Below are 19,576 nucleotides of genomic sequence, written 5' to 3' on the forward strand. Positions count from 1 at the left end.
AATACCACAAACCATGATCTATCTGAAAACATATATATATATAATACCTTTAGGAAGTGCATCTATATATATACGTCCAAAACCTGCCTAAGGCAACCTGTGGAACAGAGAATTACAATTTCATCATCACGGTTTACTAGTCATTTGCCTTGCATGTTGCTGTGCGTCGGACAGCTAATGCATCTGTACCTGACACAGAGCATGTTTGATCTGAAGATTGCCCACAACCATCGACAGTATTAGCACTAGTTGTAGCAGTACTAGTAATAGTAGTATTGTAGTGTGGAAAAACTCCAATATATGGTTTCCATGGCGACGGAAGGCACTTAACAAGTTAAACAAAGGGATAACTATAACACTGAAATTGATCAATTATTAATGAGGTCCCACCAGTTTTCGGCAGGATTGATACAACACTACCAGATAATCATCCATTTACAACCAAATTGACTGAAGCCTTTTCCTACAACTACGGCCATTACAAAGTTTATTAAGTGTGAAAACCTCCACTCTGGTTATGACAAATATTGCCTACTTTTCCAATAACCTGCTGATGCAAGCTAAAGCATCATAGGACCAATTCATTATAGCAACAGCTGCTTGTTTCCTTTTAATAATTGATTAGGCATGAAATGGGAGGGACAATTAAACTTTCAATCAATCAGTGTCTGGTGATTGTGTAAGAATTTTTTAGTCATAATTTTCCCTGGCCATGTAATTTTATTGCAGGTATCATCAAACATGCACGATATCCCCTGGTGCCGTTGTACAGTTTTTGTGCAAAGATCATGGCACGTATAGTCCTATACCAATATAAACACAGTAGTAACATGAGCATTATTGAATTATCAACTTACATTTCCTTAATATGTTTTAGTGACTTCACTGACTATCTATATTTTTCCCCGGTACAATGATTTGATTTATATATCACAACCAAAAGCCAAATGCTAGCAAACTGAAAACTTGCTAGCCATTAATTCACAAATTAAAGACTACTGTATTCTACCAACAGTTAGCCCTCACTTGACAATAAGCTCCCTTCCCCTTCTTATAAAATCTTTTTAAACTTGGGTTAAATAGTGAAATGAAGGTCAAGGTAATTTATTTGAATTAACTTGGTAGTCCTAGCTTCATTCCAGCCTGCTACAGACACAATATCAGGTCTATAGGTCTTTCACTAAATGACATAAAGTTGTTCAAAGAGTTTAGCCTATTTTACCCCAGTTCCTTCATGAAGGTCAATGTCATTAATTTAGATAAACTTGACAGCTAGCACTTCATCCCAGTATCTGCCAAAGCCCTAATATCGGGCCTCAAGGCATCTTACCATAATATCTTAATTATAGACTAGAAGCCAAATATCTTAGCCATTGAACCTACCTGTAATCTTGAATGAATGTCAAGATCATTTAATTTGATAGCCCTTCATCCCAGCATGCTACATACACAATACCTGGTTTTTGGGCATTTTAGTTATTGACATGATGTCAAACAATTTAGCCTCTTTGACCCCTGTGACCTTGAATGAAGGTCAAGGTCAATTATTTGAACAAACTTGATAGCCCTTCATCTCAGCATGCCACAAACACACTACCAGGTCTCTAGGCTTCTAAGATATTGATATGACATATGGTTCAAAGGTTTTTAAACTTTTTTAACCCCTGTGACCTTGAACGAGGCCTAAACCTTAATTGTCAAGACCTATGAACAAGCTTGTTCATCCTTAATGCATGCACGCCACTGTCCATAAAATTCTAAATTTTTGTATAAGGCTTATATATATATATTCTCTTCAATCTTTTGAGAGTATTTATTTCCACCATATCTCTGAATTGAGAAGACTATCAAACTACTAATGGGTGGGGACCAAAGAATTCACAAGTTTGATTGATCCTTGGAGCTATGGAAGGTTTGCGCAAAATTTCAGTAAATTTGCTTCTATGATTTCAAAAATGTACATTGTTTACGAACATACAACGATAAACATGTGATTAGAATAGGTCACATGAGACTTCGTCTTAGGTGACTAAAAAAAGCATTTGAGAATATAAAACATGTACCTCAGAATATTCCAATAAAAATGTTTGAGGCGATCCAATTTTCATGGATCTAAATAGTGCGAGGGCAAACAATCAATATTTCAATTTAGGCCCAAACCAACCAACTTGGCCTCTCAATTTTCTAGAGCTAGCACTTGGAATGGTCCACAGCACAAATTAAAACAGGGCAAGAACGCTAATAGTATGTGCATCTATCGTGAATCGAGCCGCAACCCTCCAATTGGTTTACTGATATATGCCACTGCAAAGATTGAAGGCGACTCTATCAGTATTTGTACATGTAATTTAAACCTCCACAAAAATGTAACGTGGAAGCTAAATCTTTGTAAATAACAAGTGATTGTGTTATTCAGTTGCAATGATGTAAAAACTGACTTCAAGGCAGTCATCCTGTAGATCTGAACAACAGCTATTGTGTTTCAGCTTGGTCTATGACTTTTGTCATAGAAAACACATTTAAACTGTTCTGGATATTTTTCACAGCCTCTCAATAGTCTAAACTTTTCATATTTACCAACTTATGAAAAGTTGGCAGTCGTAAAGTTATTGATAACTTAGTATAAATGTATTACTTTTTCTTATGTAAATTGTACATGTTGAAGATAGCTCTGAAACTCGAAAGACTCTGAGCTTTTCCAATCTAGTCTGATCTGTATGGGTATTACCAATGTCGGTCATATGATGCGACTCTGGTTCATGATCAGTGATTTTTCAGGGTATTTTGGGAAAAATGTTTTTGTAACAAATTGGGAATTTTTAATCGCAAAAATAGCAGTTTTGGGAAAAAATTACACATTACTGATCATGGTATTATAGATGATTAGATATTGTAAAACAGTAAACTGTGTCAATTTATCAAAAGGTTACGACCATTACAACAATTTCAGAGAAATGTATTTTGTTTTTATATTAAACAACGAGGGGGAGATTTCCGGGTTTTATTTGTTTTTACAGCAATTTGAATTGCGAATTTCTCATTGTAATTGGGAAAAAAAAAAGTTTGGCATTGGGAATGGGGTTGTTTATCGATCCCAGTTATATAAGGAGAAAAATAACTGATGATATTAACAATACAGGAAGTTGTTAGATCTTGTAATGGAGCATATCGTAGAGCATTGTAGTGGAGTGGAATAAATTAGATTGCCTCACCCATTAAAATTATATGTGCCATAATTTTCATACTCACGAATCAAGAAGAAATTTTCATACTATGTTTTAACCACCAAAACTTATCAACATCTTGAAAATACTCACAATGCATAGGTTTTAATTTCACAAAGACAAATATGAATTCAAAATTAATTTGGCAGTACTGCGAAAAATTATGATATTTATATGTCTACACTGCTGAAGGAGTACATATGGTACTACGGGTCAGACTGTGAAGTTAATTTAAAGTTGTTGCATGTTATTAACTAATTATTAAACAAGTTTCATTGTCAACGGGAACACATCAGCCTTTGTGATATATGTTATTGAAATGGAAAATAAAGTTTGAAAGTCCTCAACTTTCAGACTAAATTTGTACCTATAATGAAAATTCATATCGCAACTAAAATGCGAGCCACAAAATTAAATTGGAGTGTCATGGTGTTAACACCATTTAAGCGCCATATTTTGGATGATTGTGAAAAAGTTAGGATCATAAAATTACAAAACTTAACTGTTAAGTTGATACATAACACGTTAGGTCTGACCAATGACAATCATATGTGTAAGTTTAGTATATTAAGTTCTGATGACTTTTTTGTATCATCTTATATTTATGCTTATATAAATAAGGATATAAGTGAGTGCCATAGTTTTTTGTGTTTCTCTGTTGATGATAAATGTGTGATAGGGGGATGAAATCGACACTTGATTGAAAAGTTAAGTTTCACTAATGTGTTGTTATCATATGCTAGGCCTATTTTCTTTATCAAAAACGCGTACTGTAACGTTAAGTTAGCGTTATTTTTTTAAAAGTGCATAACTTTAGAAGTTTGTTGTTGATTGCATGCCGGAGGATATATCCTGTAGCGACAATAACACATGCAAATAAACTGTAACAAACACAAGATTTCCAACATGTAAACACGTTACGTACCTCTTCTAAACAGGTGGCTGGCCATCATCGAGACAGAGCCACTTCCGAATTGAAAAGGTCGTAGGTCAAACGTCCCGGAAACTCTCTACCTCTATACACTCGATACCTCTCGGATGTCTACTAATCAATAACCCATTTTAGATAGAAATATGGGGATGTTTGAAAGTGTTCGATACACACAGAATTTAGCATACACTAAGCGAACTGTTGAGTGTAGCTAATAATAACGTAACATCTTGTTCTGATATAGGTAAACCACAGGGATATGAGAATTACAGTTTATCTAATTATGGATCCCCCAGAGACCAATAGACCAATCAACACGTAATTTCTTAGACTAATTCTCAGATCCCTGTGAGGTAGTAGCACTAAAACCATCCGGATCACACAGCAGAATGTATTTATATGTTTCTAATCACAGGGATCTGAGAATTAGCTACATTTTTTGCGACTAAAGCACGTCTTCATGTCAATGCGTTGTGCTATCATTTGGGAATCATGTAAGAACGATTTCCTTTCAAAATCACCCTACATAACCACACTGTTTGAACGGAAGTGTATAGTATTTTTAAATTTCGTAGTTGCGAGTCTGTATAGCGGTACTGGGTCACTTGCTAAGACAAATTAAACAATGGATAGTGGATATTTTTTGCCAATTTATTTATTTTATACGTTTTTGTTGTAATCTAAAGTTATAAACGGCGTCATGGATAGCAATTTGAAACTACCAGTGACTAATGAAGTTTTGAGTGCTAACCAGCATTAACATTTCTGACACTTTTTGTGTTCTGTCTGCCTTTCATTATTTCAAGCACCATCACAGGTTTTATAAACGAATCTAACAATATAAAAAACATAAATACATATTAATGGACACAATATCTTTTACATAATCGTATTTTGAAGTTGCAGGATGATCAGATAAATTGTATAGTCACTTGCATTGTTTTGAAACTGGTGATGTATATATAGTTGCTTGCGAGGGCACTTGTATAGTCACTTGTTATAAAGAGGAAATATATTCAGTGATAAAAGGCTCTGAAGCTAACAAATTAAACAAATCAGTCTAACAGAGTCATCAAATACACTATCAATTTAAACGTTTAGTCAACTTACAATTTTGATGGAGTAAATGCAACAAAAATGCAATAGAATGCACCAAGTTGATACTTCAGATATAACTTGTATTTCCACGGACCAGTCATTACTTAAAAAAAATGTCAGAATTACGAAGAAAACAAATCCTTCTAGAATCATAAACGAAAATTACTTACGTCATTTCCATATTTCTTACGCCGGAAATGGCTGTTCACTTACAAAATTATTTTCATATTTTCGTGTCTAACGTTGTCCCATGGGGATTCGATTTCGCGATTTAAACTTTTGTTTTAACTGTTATGATTGTTGCAGCGATTGATTTTTACAATTTCTTATCACCAGCGAAATAAGTAAAATCTAATTGCACGCGTAAATATATGTTGGGTTCAAATATACCTTACATGGAAAAGAATAATTCCATTAGTATGGACAAAAATAATGTGAAATTTTCGAGGCGATCTGTCCCATTATCAAGACACAAAAAGAACAAACACAATTTCCCGTTAATGACGTCGTGGCCAAAATGCACACATACTCACATATTAAAAAAAAACAACAACAAAAAAAAACAACAAAAAACCATATAGACTGATAAATATTAGTGATGATAGTGATGAGCATCTATAATCGCCCGGGAATCAAGTGATCAAAAAATGAGCTTTCATTGAATCAAATCATAAAAAAACTAGATTTACACAACTTTCCACTTTTTGTTTATATGTTTCTCAATGCTGAACACATCCTATGGCCTAAACGATATCATATGTAAGTTCCTTTTGCTTGAAAATTACTGATATTAGAAATATTAGCGATATGTAATGAGAGTTTTGTGCAAGTGACTATATGTAGTATTTTTTTAATTAAAACAAGCGACTATACAGTGAAGTAACAAGTGACTTTACAAAACTATTTCGTGTATGCATATTTTAAGATATGTTTTAGCCTCTTTCTAATTAAAACGAATGATGTAGAATACAGAAACTGTAAATAAATAAATAATCAAATTACTCATATAAGTTACAATTATAACGTATATTTCCGGAAAAACGGGGGGAAACGCAATTTCCTCCGAAAACACATCACAGTTTTGATAGTAATTCAGTGGTTACACTTCGATTCTTATCTATTGCTAACATTATTTTCAAAATCATGTTCATGTATTTGGTAATATACATGTTATATGAAGACGTCTATAATGTTAAACATATTTGTAGTTACGAATAATGCTGACATTTGGTGTTTTACCAACCTGTATACCATGCCTGTTTTCATTCATCCCGCTTCGATACTCACAAGTGACGATACAAAAACAACTAATGATCATACTATACACTTACGTTCATACACCGTGATAACTATACAAAGTGCGCCGATAAGGCGATTGCAGTCTAGTTTCAACAACAAGAGGCACAAAGGGCATGTATCGCTCTCATACCAGTTTGTCATGCAAGGTAATGTTCTGAATAAAACATTATTAATTCTTTTCTGGAGAAATTTAAAGATTTACTTCTAATTTCCCTTTTGGGCCCCACTTTTTTCTGTTCCAGGGTGTCAGAGCCAAATATACAAACTCTGTTCCCCTTCCTCAGAGGATGTTTCTAGCCAAATTCGGTTACAATCAATACAGAACTCTGTAACTAGTAGCGATTTAAAAGATTTGCCGTATTGGGCCTGCCCCTCGTGCCACTGGGGAATCAGATAAAAAAAAATATGTGATACTCTGTTTCCCTTCCCCAGCCGATGCTTCTAGCTAGGAAATGAATATCATCGCTCTTTCCAACGGTAGTAACCGTTTTTATGAAGATGTGCTTGAAATGTGATTTTAACCGCTATTTTAAAAACTATGTGGCGTAGAAGTTTTGTCTCGAGGAGTTTTCCATCCTTTTCGTGTACAGTACGTGTAGTTGTGTATGACGATTTTGAGAGGAAAATGATAACTCTTTCCAACGGTAGTGATCGTTTATGTGAAGACTTGCTAGAAATGTGATTTGTTAGCCGTTAAAGGGCAACTACCTTTCCGAAACGACTTTTAATTTTCAAAAAGATAATGTAAAACGAAGTTGATAATTTTATAGTCACAACTCACAAAAGTTATTAACTTACCGTTAAATCTACACTTACCATCACCTTTTTAACAATTGAATATAAATAAATTAAATGCTCATTTTCATAACGCGGGTCGTTTTATGTTTCCCGCCGTCGTCCTAACTACCGCGCGTCGGTTGATTATCATTGCGCCAGATAGCAAAACAGTGACATGAATCTTCAATGCTAACATAGTATAAGCAGGGAATCCTGCATTTGGTCGGTGTTATAACATCCTCTTAGGCCATTAATATCCTTTTTCGTATATTATTATAGTTCTTAAGAATCTTTACAATTTTTATTTCGCAAAGGTAGTGTGCCTTTAAGGCTACTGTATGTGGGGTAGAAGTTTTCTCATCATCACATCATCTCACCAGGTTGCAGTGTTGATGCTGGACGAGTCATCTTCATATCTTTCCGGAGGATAATCAGGGGTCGGGGTTAATTTTTGTGCTATTTGATTTTACCCTTAATTTTGGTAGCCGAAAGTGATTTAGAAACGACACTTTAAAGACTTTAATAATTATACCATATACCATAATATACATTGTACTGTATTAGAGCGTAGACATTTGTTCTCGACCAGTAAGCGGACTTGATTCCCCGACTCACGTAGAAGTTTCCTCTGTTCGGCAGTCGGGTAGGCCATGATCGAAATCGCATGGAAAGAAAGACGAAATGGAACGATTCATAACAAACAATTGTACACGTAAATCACAAATTTTATTAAAACAACTGAAATACAAATATGAATTATTTACTGTTCTGTAATAAACCCTAGTAATTGATAACGCATTTGTATTCAATACTAATCCCAAAAGTCCCCGTGTCTCGACCAATCCCTGCTCTCTTATATTATACTAAGTGTGCGTTAGAATATAAGAAGACGGTCAAGAGCAAAAAATATCCCGTTTCCTTCAGATTCTGATGCAAAGGTCTCCTTTCATAAATAAGTACCTTGTGACCATACAAAAGAAATGATCCAACCGAAATATAAGCACTTTTCAGCATTAGCCCACGTTTGCATATAAAGCACTACTAAACTTGTTTCCTTCATGTAGGCAATATTGAAATATAATGGTAGCAATACCTCGGTTTAATTAAAATTCGATGTTCATTATCTATTCCGTAAACTCCGTATGATTACATGCGGATCGCTGATGATATATTCTCGAGACTAGGCAGGCAAGTATCAATGGCGGGTCTTTTTTACGGCGATGCCATTCGGGCTAGTAAACGTATTGAGCAGAGTATTTCATGAGAATTTAACGTGACGGGAAAATGATACCATTGAAGTTGAAAAAAATTGTTTCATTGTTTCTACTTCTCATTTTGAAAAAAGCATGCCGTTGATTTACTTATACCAAAAAAAAAATCCTTTTTGTGTTATAAATGTAAATGACGACCGTCATTTTTTTCGGATATGGACAAAACTTGTTTCGACCTGATCGTACCTTTACACTGCGAGACAAAATCTACAATCAAATTGTCATGAACTTGACTATTTCTGATTGTATGTGTTCTTTCTCAATACGTTTTTATGAACTACTTTGAAATAAAAAGTTTTATCCGCTGTCCTCGTTTTAAAAGGATATATTAGAAGTGCTCCAATTTTCCACCAATTATCATTGGCTAATACAGCATCACGTGGATGGGGATATTTAGCATATTGACTCTGTATTTCCATTTTTTGGGGGGATAATTCCACCAGGGTGGTACAACGTACACCATATGGACCTCAGCAAAGATTCACAATTTATATTTATTGCAAAAGGCAATAACTTACTTGTAATTTACAGTCGAATAATTTTGATTTTTGAACTCGTGCGAGACCTAATTAATGTTAGTCTACACACAAAAGTTCATTAAGGCCCGTGAATATTCACTTAAGTTATCATGTTAGTATAATGTCCAGAAATGGTTCAGTGACTTGTCGAAAATGCATTTTTGAAAACTTTCTGTGATCTTACTAACGAAAGGCTACACAATCTCATTAAGCTCAGTTATATTTACTGAAGTTATCTGTTCACAAGGAAATGTTAAATGTACTATGCTATAGCTAGTCACCATGACCTAAAAGAAGTTCAATCAGGATATTACCCCCCCCCCCCGCTTTCCGTTCCCTTCCTAGTAATCTGTTACTAATATGTACAATCATATCATAGACTTCAAATTACAAAATGTTGTAAACGAGGGAGAATGAAACTGGTGTCTTATGTAGTAAAACAGAAAAATAAAATCTTTAGATTTGTCAAAGATATTTTATTGACATTCTTAAGTAATACACCATCAGACTTTCAACCATTCACACAACACAGGTACAGAACTTCACAGATTTGTCTTCATCAATAAATACTCCTCCTTCACATACCAACTCTCATACCCACAAGTTTTACCTTAATACAAATCTCAAGGGATTTGGAGAAAAGAGTTTATCTGGTACGTATAATTTAGTAGATGTACCACACCAAACTCTCAGCAAATATTAAAACTATTTTGCTTGATGTACCTATTTTACACCTACTTAAAAAGTTGTCACTAATCATTTCAAGCTTACAAATGCATACCAGGTAGGTCAAACTAATATCATTGGGGGGAAAAAGTGGTCGTATGTTTTGTTGTCTGTCATCTGTGAAATTCTGCATTTGTATGCAACACAAGATACACCACCTGATCATAATACATTGTATACCATAAAACTTTAAAGACTCTTTATACACATCTAATTTGTACACCTGCTGAGTTCATCATCACAGAGACACAGATATAATGGCATGGTAAACTGAATCCTATATCTTCATACAAACTCTAGGTAGCATCAAGAAGGAATATATACGTACCTGGCCTACAAAAAGGGTGCCTATGTGTCCTTGTGGAGCACATACTCAGAGAATCTCTCTGGCACCATTTTCTGTACTTTTTTGTAGGTTTCCAATTATTTTATGTGTATTATTTTTGCCAAAATAAAGATGATGACCATGATTAGTATCTACTGTACCGCTCACGGGACGTCAAGTTTATAATTTGTAGACGTGCTGTATAATTTTCCTTCAAAAAGACCTTCATATTTATATGTGAAAATATAATGTATTTGATATTTCATATGGTTCAGCTTTGTTACCTAGTAAGCAAGTGATTTTGAGAAGATAGATATAAACGTGTTGCCATGACTACATAATACACTCACTGATTTATCAACTTTCTGATCTACCAGAGTTACTTCCCTTCATTTACACTCCCATCAGTATATCTATCTGGTTTATCTGGCGACTTTTTCTGGATTACACCGATTGGCTTACAATGACCACATGATGGAGCCTCACTCCAGAAAAGTCACCTGTTAAATCAAAGGTATTGACGGAGTTTTAACGAAGGGAAGTAACTCTGGGAAATCAGAATGATTTATCAACAACACATACAAAACAATGAAACCAGCAGGGTAAGCTTATCTCTTTGAAATATTACATTTACATTACATTTTTAAACAGTTATCATTACATAACCATATCATCTATTTGTAAAAGGATAGCTGACATATTGTCGAAAGACTTTGGGGTCCAGTATAAAATGTTTTAAAGAGTCTGTATAGCTGTGACTACATCTAAGCATTAAACATACCAATTACACAAAGCTAGTACATGCTATTTCCTTTAGTATCACATAGTTCCACACAATCGTCAGTGTGATTCATATCATATTAGGTGTTCTACAACAAATCCTAAAGAAACATTTTCAAAGTTACATTATAAGTGAACAAAGCCTGCAGGTTATGTATCTAATGGACCTAATGAGTACCTTCACTACCTCGGTATTTTTAATACCAGAAATTATCCTTTTTTAGCACCAAATAAAAATAGTATGACCTGCAAAAATTGTCCAGCATTCTACAGCCTTGTGGAGATTGACACAAGTGCTTATTTACAGAATATTTACAATGGATTCTACATACAAATTCTTACCAAAGCTTGCCTAACAAATCAATGATATTCTAATACAATCTTGATTATAAATTGAGTAATCAATTTTATAAGCCATTATTTACATCTCAGAAAGTGTATATACATAAATAGTGTTACCATCATTAAAAAATATGAGAATTTCGTTTTTCTCAGTTTGACTTCCAAACAGATCCATCTGTCTGTTACAAAATCTAATCACTGACGAATCTGTAGCTCAATCCATTTGCCCAGATCAGATTTACAACCTTTGTATTTTTCTTAGTCAATTTGCATGACACTATAGATCAGTTTTCCATGATTCTTACCAAAGTGATAAACATCCATTGATTTTGTACAAAATGGTTTTAGTTTAAGATTTTTCTATCACTGAAATGGAATGTAGAGAATTGTCATAGTGAAAACAATGCAACCAAAATGATTGATAACAATCATCTACCGTAAGTTACACAGACAGATATTTGAGCAAATGCAGTAAAACTTCTAATAAAGACCAGCCAGTGGTCTTAATTGTCAGGTCAACAAGATTCCATCCATGAACTGTAATTCTTTATGTAAGCATAGTATATAAACAGCTATACCTATGTGTATTTCTAAACAAGTGTGTTTTTTCATTAAAAGATAAAATATTCAATGCATATACATCTAATTACAAACAATGGTTTAAAAATATTTGTAATTATTCCTTTTTGATTATTTAAAACTGAATATTACTAACAAATTGTTGACAATTGGGCTCCAAATGGAAATTTATGCAAAATCTAATCCCATTCCCCAAGTAAGAATGTTTCTGATCAATTTTGATGTAAATCCTATGACTGCTTTATGACGTGATTTAAAAGGATTTTTTTATTTCCTATATTGGGCCCTGCCTCTTCGACCCCAGGGGAATAAAGTCAATATTTATATAAAATCTGGTCCCCTTGTCCCAATGATATTTCTGACCAAATTTGGTGTAACTCCATCCAGTAATTTATGATTAGTAGCCCCAACCTTCCAGCTTCAGGGTTCTAGAGAACAAATACAAGACAGCAACAAAGATTCATTATGTGATCACTAGGTCTCAAGTTTAGACAATTAGATGGCTAAAGTGACTGTCAGAATGACCAAGGACAAGGATCATAATTTGGACATTATTTTAGTGGTTGCTGACGGTTTTTGATTGATTAGAAATTTGAAATTGAAAAAAACGTTAACATATGCAATGCTGATCATGATCCATGTGATGCAAAGCCAGGAAAAGTCAATGGTGTCCTTAAAATTGTGTAGCGGCAACCAGACTTGCTTTTAAAATGTGGACATGGGGCAGAAGCATCCAACTTTGCTTACATGTACCAAAAGTTATAATGGGGCAATACAGGATTTTTGATGTTATGGTTAAGATTTTCATTTTTCCTTCTCGTTTTGTGATAAATAAACTAACAATTAATTTGTTTTAGCCTCACCATCCGCTAAGAAAATATGTTCTTCATGTTTCTATTACATAACAAATTCAATTGGTTTTTTCCCCAGCTCCACCTATTCTTAAACTGTATACATATTAAAACTCAACAGAGACAGCGTCTTTATGTTTCCTACATCATGTCATTTTTCATGTCATTTTGGAAAAGCACCCTCATCCACATCTTCATAAGTTGTTTCAGTATACTGCCAACTCAGTTACATCCCAACATCAATCTGTTTTAATGGTCTCCCTAGATCAGCTGTATCATCGACGTATCTTGCGTATAGCTTTCTTGATTTTCCTTCCAGATCCTGCATCATTACTTGATCTATACACAAGAAAAATAAAATAATTTGATATAATAAGGATGTCATATTACCTGCTGTCATTTAAGTTGTCTCCACTTATGTATGAGTGTGACAAGAGTGCCAATGCTGTCATATCTGTCAACCATCCCAGACTTTCTGGGAGTCTCCTGGAATTTCCTAACACCCACTGGAATCTGTAAGTCATCCAGAATCTCAGCCCCAATATTTCTACTAGTTTTTAATTACCACCTCACAAAGATGCTACCAATGCATGTAATATACATGTGTTATACAATGTTAAGCTTTGTTTTGTTTCCGAATCCATAAATCCTCCAAACTCTTGATTGATGAATAGGTTACCTACCCAATATTAAATGAACCTGTGCCACCTGGCATAGGAGGTTGGGCCGTCTGACCAAAATTAAATGAAGAAGAAGCATTGAAGTTAAATCCAGTGTTGGCTGGTGTAGCAGCGTTAAATCCAGTGTTGGCTGGTGTAGCAGCAGCGGAGTTACCATCCTATGGACAATCAGAATATCTTTTATGCATATGGACAAAATTTGAACTCAGTAGTCTTGCTGACTGAAATTTTGCACCTAATGCATACCTTTCAGAAATGTAGAATGATCAATGTCAATCAATAGAAAGAAGCTTTTCTCTGCTTTTCCCTTCTTTTGAATTCCCTTTTCCTTTGAAAAGTATCAAGAAAAATATTGAAAACACAGGGAAAATTCAAATAAAATTTGCATACCAACAACTTAAGAACTTTCTACGTAACTTGTCAAAATCAAAGAATGTCTGCTTATCAGCAATGTTTCTTGGTCATTTACAAAATACAATTGGCAGAACTTTAGGAACTACAATGAACCTACATATAAAATTTCAGAGAGCTCCCTTTAGTTTGTTTTCAGAAATAGTGATAACACACTTTAATTGTCAATTATTCAAGAATTACGCAACAAACATCAAGATGACTGCCTGTTGACTATCTTGTTCACTGATTGGTCTCAAAATGCAATATTCACAACAATAATCTTAGGGGAACCTAAGCATGAATTTGAGAAAGATCTAATTAGTTCTTTCTTTGAAATAGTGGTAACAAACTTCAAAATCTAAGATGACTGCCTGTCAGCCATATTGTTGACAGATTGGTTTAAAATACTATATGGCCACAGAGGAGCTTACATAAGAAATTTGACACAGATCCTTTCTATACTTCCTGAGAAACTTTTGTTCATGGATGGATAACAGACCAAAACGAAAGGCAATGTGAATAGGACACCATTTGATAAAAGGGTGAAGTAAGTTTAAATTCATATCTAAAACTGGTCCAAACTTCATTAAATGTTTCTGACAACATACAAAGTATTATTTATGATCCATATAAACGGTATATTTTGATACTTACAGGTTTAGCACCAAACTGGAACACTCCATTGTTTGCAGGAGCACTTGATGGTGCACCACCAAAGTTGAATGATTGTTGTGTTGAATTTCCAAAACTAAAGCCTCCTACTAAAAGGAACAAAGACTGAGAATGAAACATATACCTGACCTCAGAGCTCCAAAATTCACACTTCCTCCTCCTATTAAATGCTTATTCAGAGTTAGTTTTATGAAAGAATATGTAAAATACTAAATATTGACTGCATTCTTTAGGCTTAAATTAATCTCATTCTTCACTCCAGAATATTTGTCATGCTTTGACAACCATAACATTAGTAATACTGTACAGTAGCATTCGTACACTGTGAATATGTTTATTAAGTTTTACCACAGTCCCTTAACCTACAGTGTGATCGAATGCACCAAACTGTTAATATGAAATCCTCAGAAATATTTCATTGATGTCTAGCAATACTTAACACATGATCTTACATATAATCTACTAAACAACAAATCTCATGCCTTGAAGTCTACTATGGGGTTGTGGGATTCCGGCCTTACCTGTGGATGCAGCATTGGTAGTTGTTGTGGCCGCCCCAAAGGCTGGGGTTGTCCCAGAGGATGTAGTGCTGAAGCCTGTTCCTGCAGCACCAAACCCAGATGGAGGTACCGCCCCACTAGCTCCAAATGATGGCGTGATATTGGAACTTCCAAACATACTACCTCCTGAGCTAAACCCGGTGGTGTTGGCACCAAATGCAGGAGTGGTCTCCTGGGCTGATCCAAATACAGTTGGCAATGCCTGAGTAGCAGGAACTGAGGATTGGGCCGCAAATGTAAATGGCATTGATGGGGCAGATGTTTTAGCCTCGATGTTGTTTGTACTTGCACCAAAAACAGGAGTAGTTGTTGCAGCTGGTAATAATGAAATTTTAAATCAACTTTAAATCATTTTATTAGTAACATGATACTTGAATTTAGAAATCTATCATAACAAGCACAATAAAAATACCTCTGGCACTCATGGAAGCTGTGAATGAAGGATTCAAGGTTTCTAATCCATAAACTACAAATTGGTTGATGTATGTAGTGAGGTTGGACTAGTCAATCATTGGTGACCAGGTAGCTCTGTGGTAGAGTATTCAGCTAGTGTTTGGAGTTCCGGGGTTTGAATCCCAGTCTGGTCACTACATTTTTCCCTCTCCTGCTACAAAACTGCCTCCTAACAATGTACATCGATGACTAGGTAGCTCAGCAGTAGAGAAAGGGTGACTATCGCCTACAATTTAAACTATTGCAAAACTATTGCTATCGAGGGAAACACTTTTGCGATAGTTTAACTATTGCAGAATACAATTGGCTTAGTATTGTGATAGTATTGCACTCTGAATTCGATAATTATCTGGTCGATGAATTGGCCATCATGACATACATCTAGTACAGTCTTGGTTAAGAGTTACTTCCCTTTACCAGCTAGCGTCAGTACCAACTCAACGCAATGAAAATTGTGATTGAGAATATTGTCAGTGTTTGCGTTTGGATAAAAAAGCATGGAAAACTGACATTTTATCGTGACTGTTAGTCTGTTACTGTATGAAGCCTCTGTGAGTACATGATTTAAGTCCTAGAAACTATCACTATCGGCGATTGTTAACAAGTTTTGAAATTGTCATCGATTGATCAAGTTGAGATATACAATCGCAATATATCGTTAGTCCAATGGATTGTTTCACCCCTACAGTAAAGCATCTGGCTAGTGTTTGGAAGTCCCGGGTTTGACTCCCTATCTGGCCGCTACATTTTCTCCTCCCCAGGCAGTTGCCAGAATTCAATGTATTTCATATAAAGGATGGCTTTTCAAGCATATAATATCTACTCAACCAAGACGTCATCAATAAATTTTATTTCACATAGCAGCATTAGGAAAACCTAAAACCTGAAAATAACGAAAAGAGTGAAATCTTCACCTCACTTAATTCTCTAACAAAATTCATAATTAATTTTCTTTAATATCTCTGTCCTCTTTAATTGTCACTCTAAATCCTAATTTTTACCTGTGTTAGATCCTGCACCAAAGTTCAACACAGCAGACTTGTTTGTTTCAGCACTGAATTTTAAGCCTGAAGCATTTGTAGTGGTAGCTCCCAAGGTTGATGTACCTAGACTTCCAGAAGTGGAGGAATTGCCTCCCATCCCAAAACTAAAGCCTCCAGTTGAAGCTGTTGATGCTGTAATAGACAGATACTTTAAACAAAGTTTTCAAAATAGATGAAATCTATTTCATACATTTTTTTTTAATTTAGGAATCTATTCGAACCATAGTCCTACAATTAAATGGAAAACCTACAATTACATATTTGAACTGATGAAGCCACAAAACTGTAATTTTAATGGCAAGATATAATGAAGTTATAAAGCTGACAAATCTTGTTTAATACATTAAATCCTAACAATAAAATGGGATTACCAGATAGCCGGATATTTTCGCAACTATATTTTGTGGGATATTGCTTTGATCGCACAAATTTGATCCTCCAAATATTGAGAAGTGGTTGAATGATATATATTAAACTTCAAAACTATATTGCGAAAATCTAAAACCGCTAAAATAGGATTTTCTTGTTTTCAGATCAAATTGCAAAAATTTGGGTCCGCAAAAATAATCGAATATACAGTACATTGACATCACTCATGAAAATAACAATACACAGTTAACAGTAGAAATACTTACAGGTAGGGGCAGTAGGGACCTGGAATAGTGAAGGTTTGGTCGCAGGAGTGGAGGCTGGTGAACCAAATACACTGATGTTTGAAGGCTCTGCCATTGTCCCAGAACTGAACATCAATGAAGACCTCTTAGCATCACTAGGACCATTCTCTACAACATAAACAAGACCTGTAAGACTACATATTAACACTCTTTCCCTGCAATATTTGAGACCATGACACCATGATAGAGACATTCAGAAAGAGGTTGCTTTACAGAGATTCTACAGGGCTCTACAATATCATTTTTTCACACTTGTCCATTCGGGCAAGTAATTTTGAAATCCACTTGTCCAACAGTCAAATCCACGTGTCCAAACTTTAACCATTAACTTGTAGAGAAAAAAAAAAGTTTGCATATTACTATTGAAATAAACTGTGTCAGTTAACTTTATTATTTTGTTTTGTTCATTGATTATTGCACTTCTTGTGACTTATAACTTATGTTACAAAAGTAAATGATCCTTTCTCATCAGATACATCAGGTATTTTTCTTTTTCCTTCGACGCAGTTAAATCCATTCTCCAATATAAACAGTATATGTCATTTCAGCACTTACAATAGAGCAACCATTAACATACAAACGCAACAGCGATCCAGATTTTCTTGTTCGGAACACATCTGGCTTTTACCTAATGTACCAGTAATGTAACTCCAGGTACTATTGTATTTCAATTGATCTTTTTGAAGTCTTATTTTATTGAAAAAACGGCATGAACAACTATTGATTTCTGCAAGACAGGCATTTCAAACCTATTTTTTTGGCAATTCTGAGAATTTAGTTTCAGCTAAAAATCACTTGTCAGAGAAGGCAAGTGTGTATCATGATGTACTTGTCCGACAGGGATTTGTAATTGTGATGTACTTGTCCGACAAACGTAATTGTCGAGCCAGATTTCCGAGCATTCTTACCTTCATTGTGACTCCTTTTCAATGAAGGAGCTGCAGCCGTGCTGTCAGACAATGGTACACTAAATACAGGGGAAGGTTTGGACGTCTCTTCAGATAACTTGGAAAAATCAGGTCCTGTAATAATACAATGGGCATTTATATAACAATGTTACTTGATCATATCCATGCCTAGTATCTCATATTTTTTGTGAATAAAAGCATTTTCACAAGATCTCCATTCAGTAAGATATCATTTGATAATTATTTAGGTATAGTAGTCTACATTGTGGGACTTATCTGATTAACAGTTAGTTATTTAAGGACATATCAAGCGAAGAAAAGCCTTAGTATCCAGATAAAACCATCCACCTTAAGAGGATTATAGTATTTTTGTGTGTATAATGCACATTTATTTGCATTTACAATGCAAGAGGTCCAGGGCCCATATCGATCTCCTGATTTTATTAGAAATAGCAAACATTAATTACTAATAATGCGGCTTAGAACAACCTGATACAGTGGCATGTATTGCAGAGATGTCTCGTTCAAAAGGAAATATTTTAAAGCATATCAAGTTAATATACATATAACATACATGATATTCAATAAAATTCAATTTGGAGAACTTAGCCATGTATTATATGTAAGTGCACTACAGTAGGTTTTTCACCTTCAAGGGACTTATCTGAATTCAAACTACACTTTGGCTTTGCAACTAAAATTCAAGTACATTTCATTAAGAATTATCATCTACAAATACTAATTGACATACCAGCACTGAAGGTAGCCGCTTTCTTAGGAGCTTCAAATGTAAACCCACCAACAGAAGAACTAGTGACAGGCATTGAAAAACTTCCATTAGACACGTTTCCTGAGGTAGAATCTGCCTTTGGAGCCGATGTTATTTCTGATTTGTCTACACCAAAGAGAGATTTGAATGTACTAGAACTCTCAGTTTTCTCTTGAATTAAACCTCCAACAGGTGAAGATTTCACACTAGGCATTTGAAAACCACCTGTTACAGAATCACTTTTAGAAGTGGGTAAAGATCCAAATTTGAAGCCAGTTGATGGAGCAGCATTTTGCATGCTATCTGCAGCATTTTTAGAAGTGGGCAAAGATCCAAATTTGAAGCCAGTCGATGGAGAAGCATTTGGTGTGCTATCTGCAGCACCAACCTTAATGTCTCCTGCACTACCTAAAGATCCAAATTTAAAACCACCAGTCACATCCGTTTTTTTGGTCGTCTCTGAGGTGGAAGTTTTACTAGACATGACAGGAAGTCCAAATGAAAACGCTGGTCCTGTTCCAGATGAGCTGGCGGTCTTATTGTCTGTAGAAGAGTCTTTGCTTGCACTACCAAATACAAATCCACCCTGATCAGCATTACCAAATTTAAAACCACCTTTACCAACACTTCCGGCTGAGTCGGTGACAAGAACACCTCCAATTTTTAATCCCGTTGCATCTGGAAAAACCACAAGTTAATTAAT

At 35.0% G+C, this 19,576-nt stretch overlaps 2 protein-coding genes across 5 annotated transcripts in view; both read right to left on the reverse strand.

Annotated features, from left to right (window-relative positions):
* The window catches only part of LOC138325364 (dystrobrevin beta-like), a 52,211-nt gene extending 48,006 nt beyond the window's left edge, over positions 1-4,205 (reverse strand). Inside the window, exon 1 of the mRNA XM_069270961.1 lies at positions 4,150-4,205. Coding sequence (XP_069127062.1) covers positions 4,150-4,177 — 28 coding nt within the window. The 5' untranslated portion in view covers positions 4,178-4,205. The remainder of the gene's footprint in view (positions 1-4,149) is intronic.
* A 5,374-nt stretch (positions 4,206-9,579) lies between these two features.
* Positions 9,580-19,576, reverse strand: part of LOC138325365 (nuclear pore complex protein Nup153-like) — a 29,551-nt gene continuing 19,554 nt past the window's right edge. For 2 of the 4 annotated variants that reach the window (XM_069270964.1, XM_069270966.1), the window contains exons 19-26: positions 18,856-19,551; positions 18,105-18,218; positions 17,158-17,304; positions 16,481-16,654; positions 14,988-15,341; positions 14,449-14,552; positions 13,405-13,559; positions 9,580-13,060 (exon numbers count right to left, since the gene is read on the reverse strand). In XM_069270964.1, the coding sequence (XP_069127065.1) occupies positions 12,997-13,060; positions 13,405-13,559; positions 14,449-14,552; positions 14,988-15,341; positions 16,481-16,654; positions 17,158-17,304; positions 18,105-18,218; positions 18,856-19,551 (1,808 nt within the window). In that variant the 3' untranslated portion in view covers positions 9,580-12,996. Of the gene's footprint in view, positions 13,061-13,404; positions 13,560-14,448; positions 14,556-14,987; positions 15,342-16,480; positions 16,655-17,157; positions 17,305-18,104; positions 18,219-18,855; positions 19,552-19,576 lie in introns of all 4 variants that reach the window. The other 2 variants (XM_069270962.1, XM_069270963.1) reach the window with 1 other exon arrangement.

The sequence above is a fragment of the Argopecten irradians genome, chromosome 6 (genome assembly GCF_041381155.1).
Source record: "Argopecten irradians isolate NY chromosome 6, Ai_NY, whole genome shotgun sequence".
Classification (NCBI taxonomy): domain Eukaryota; kingdom Metazoa; phylum Mollusca; class Bivalvia; order Pectinida; family Pectinidae; genus Argopecten; species Argopecten irradians.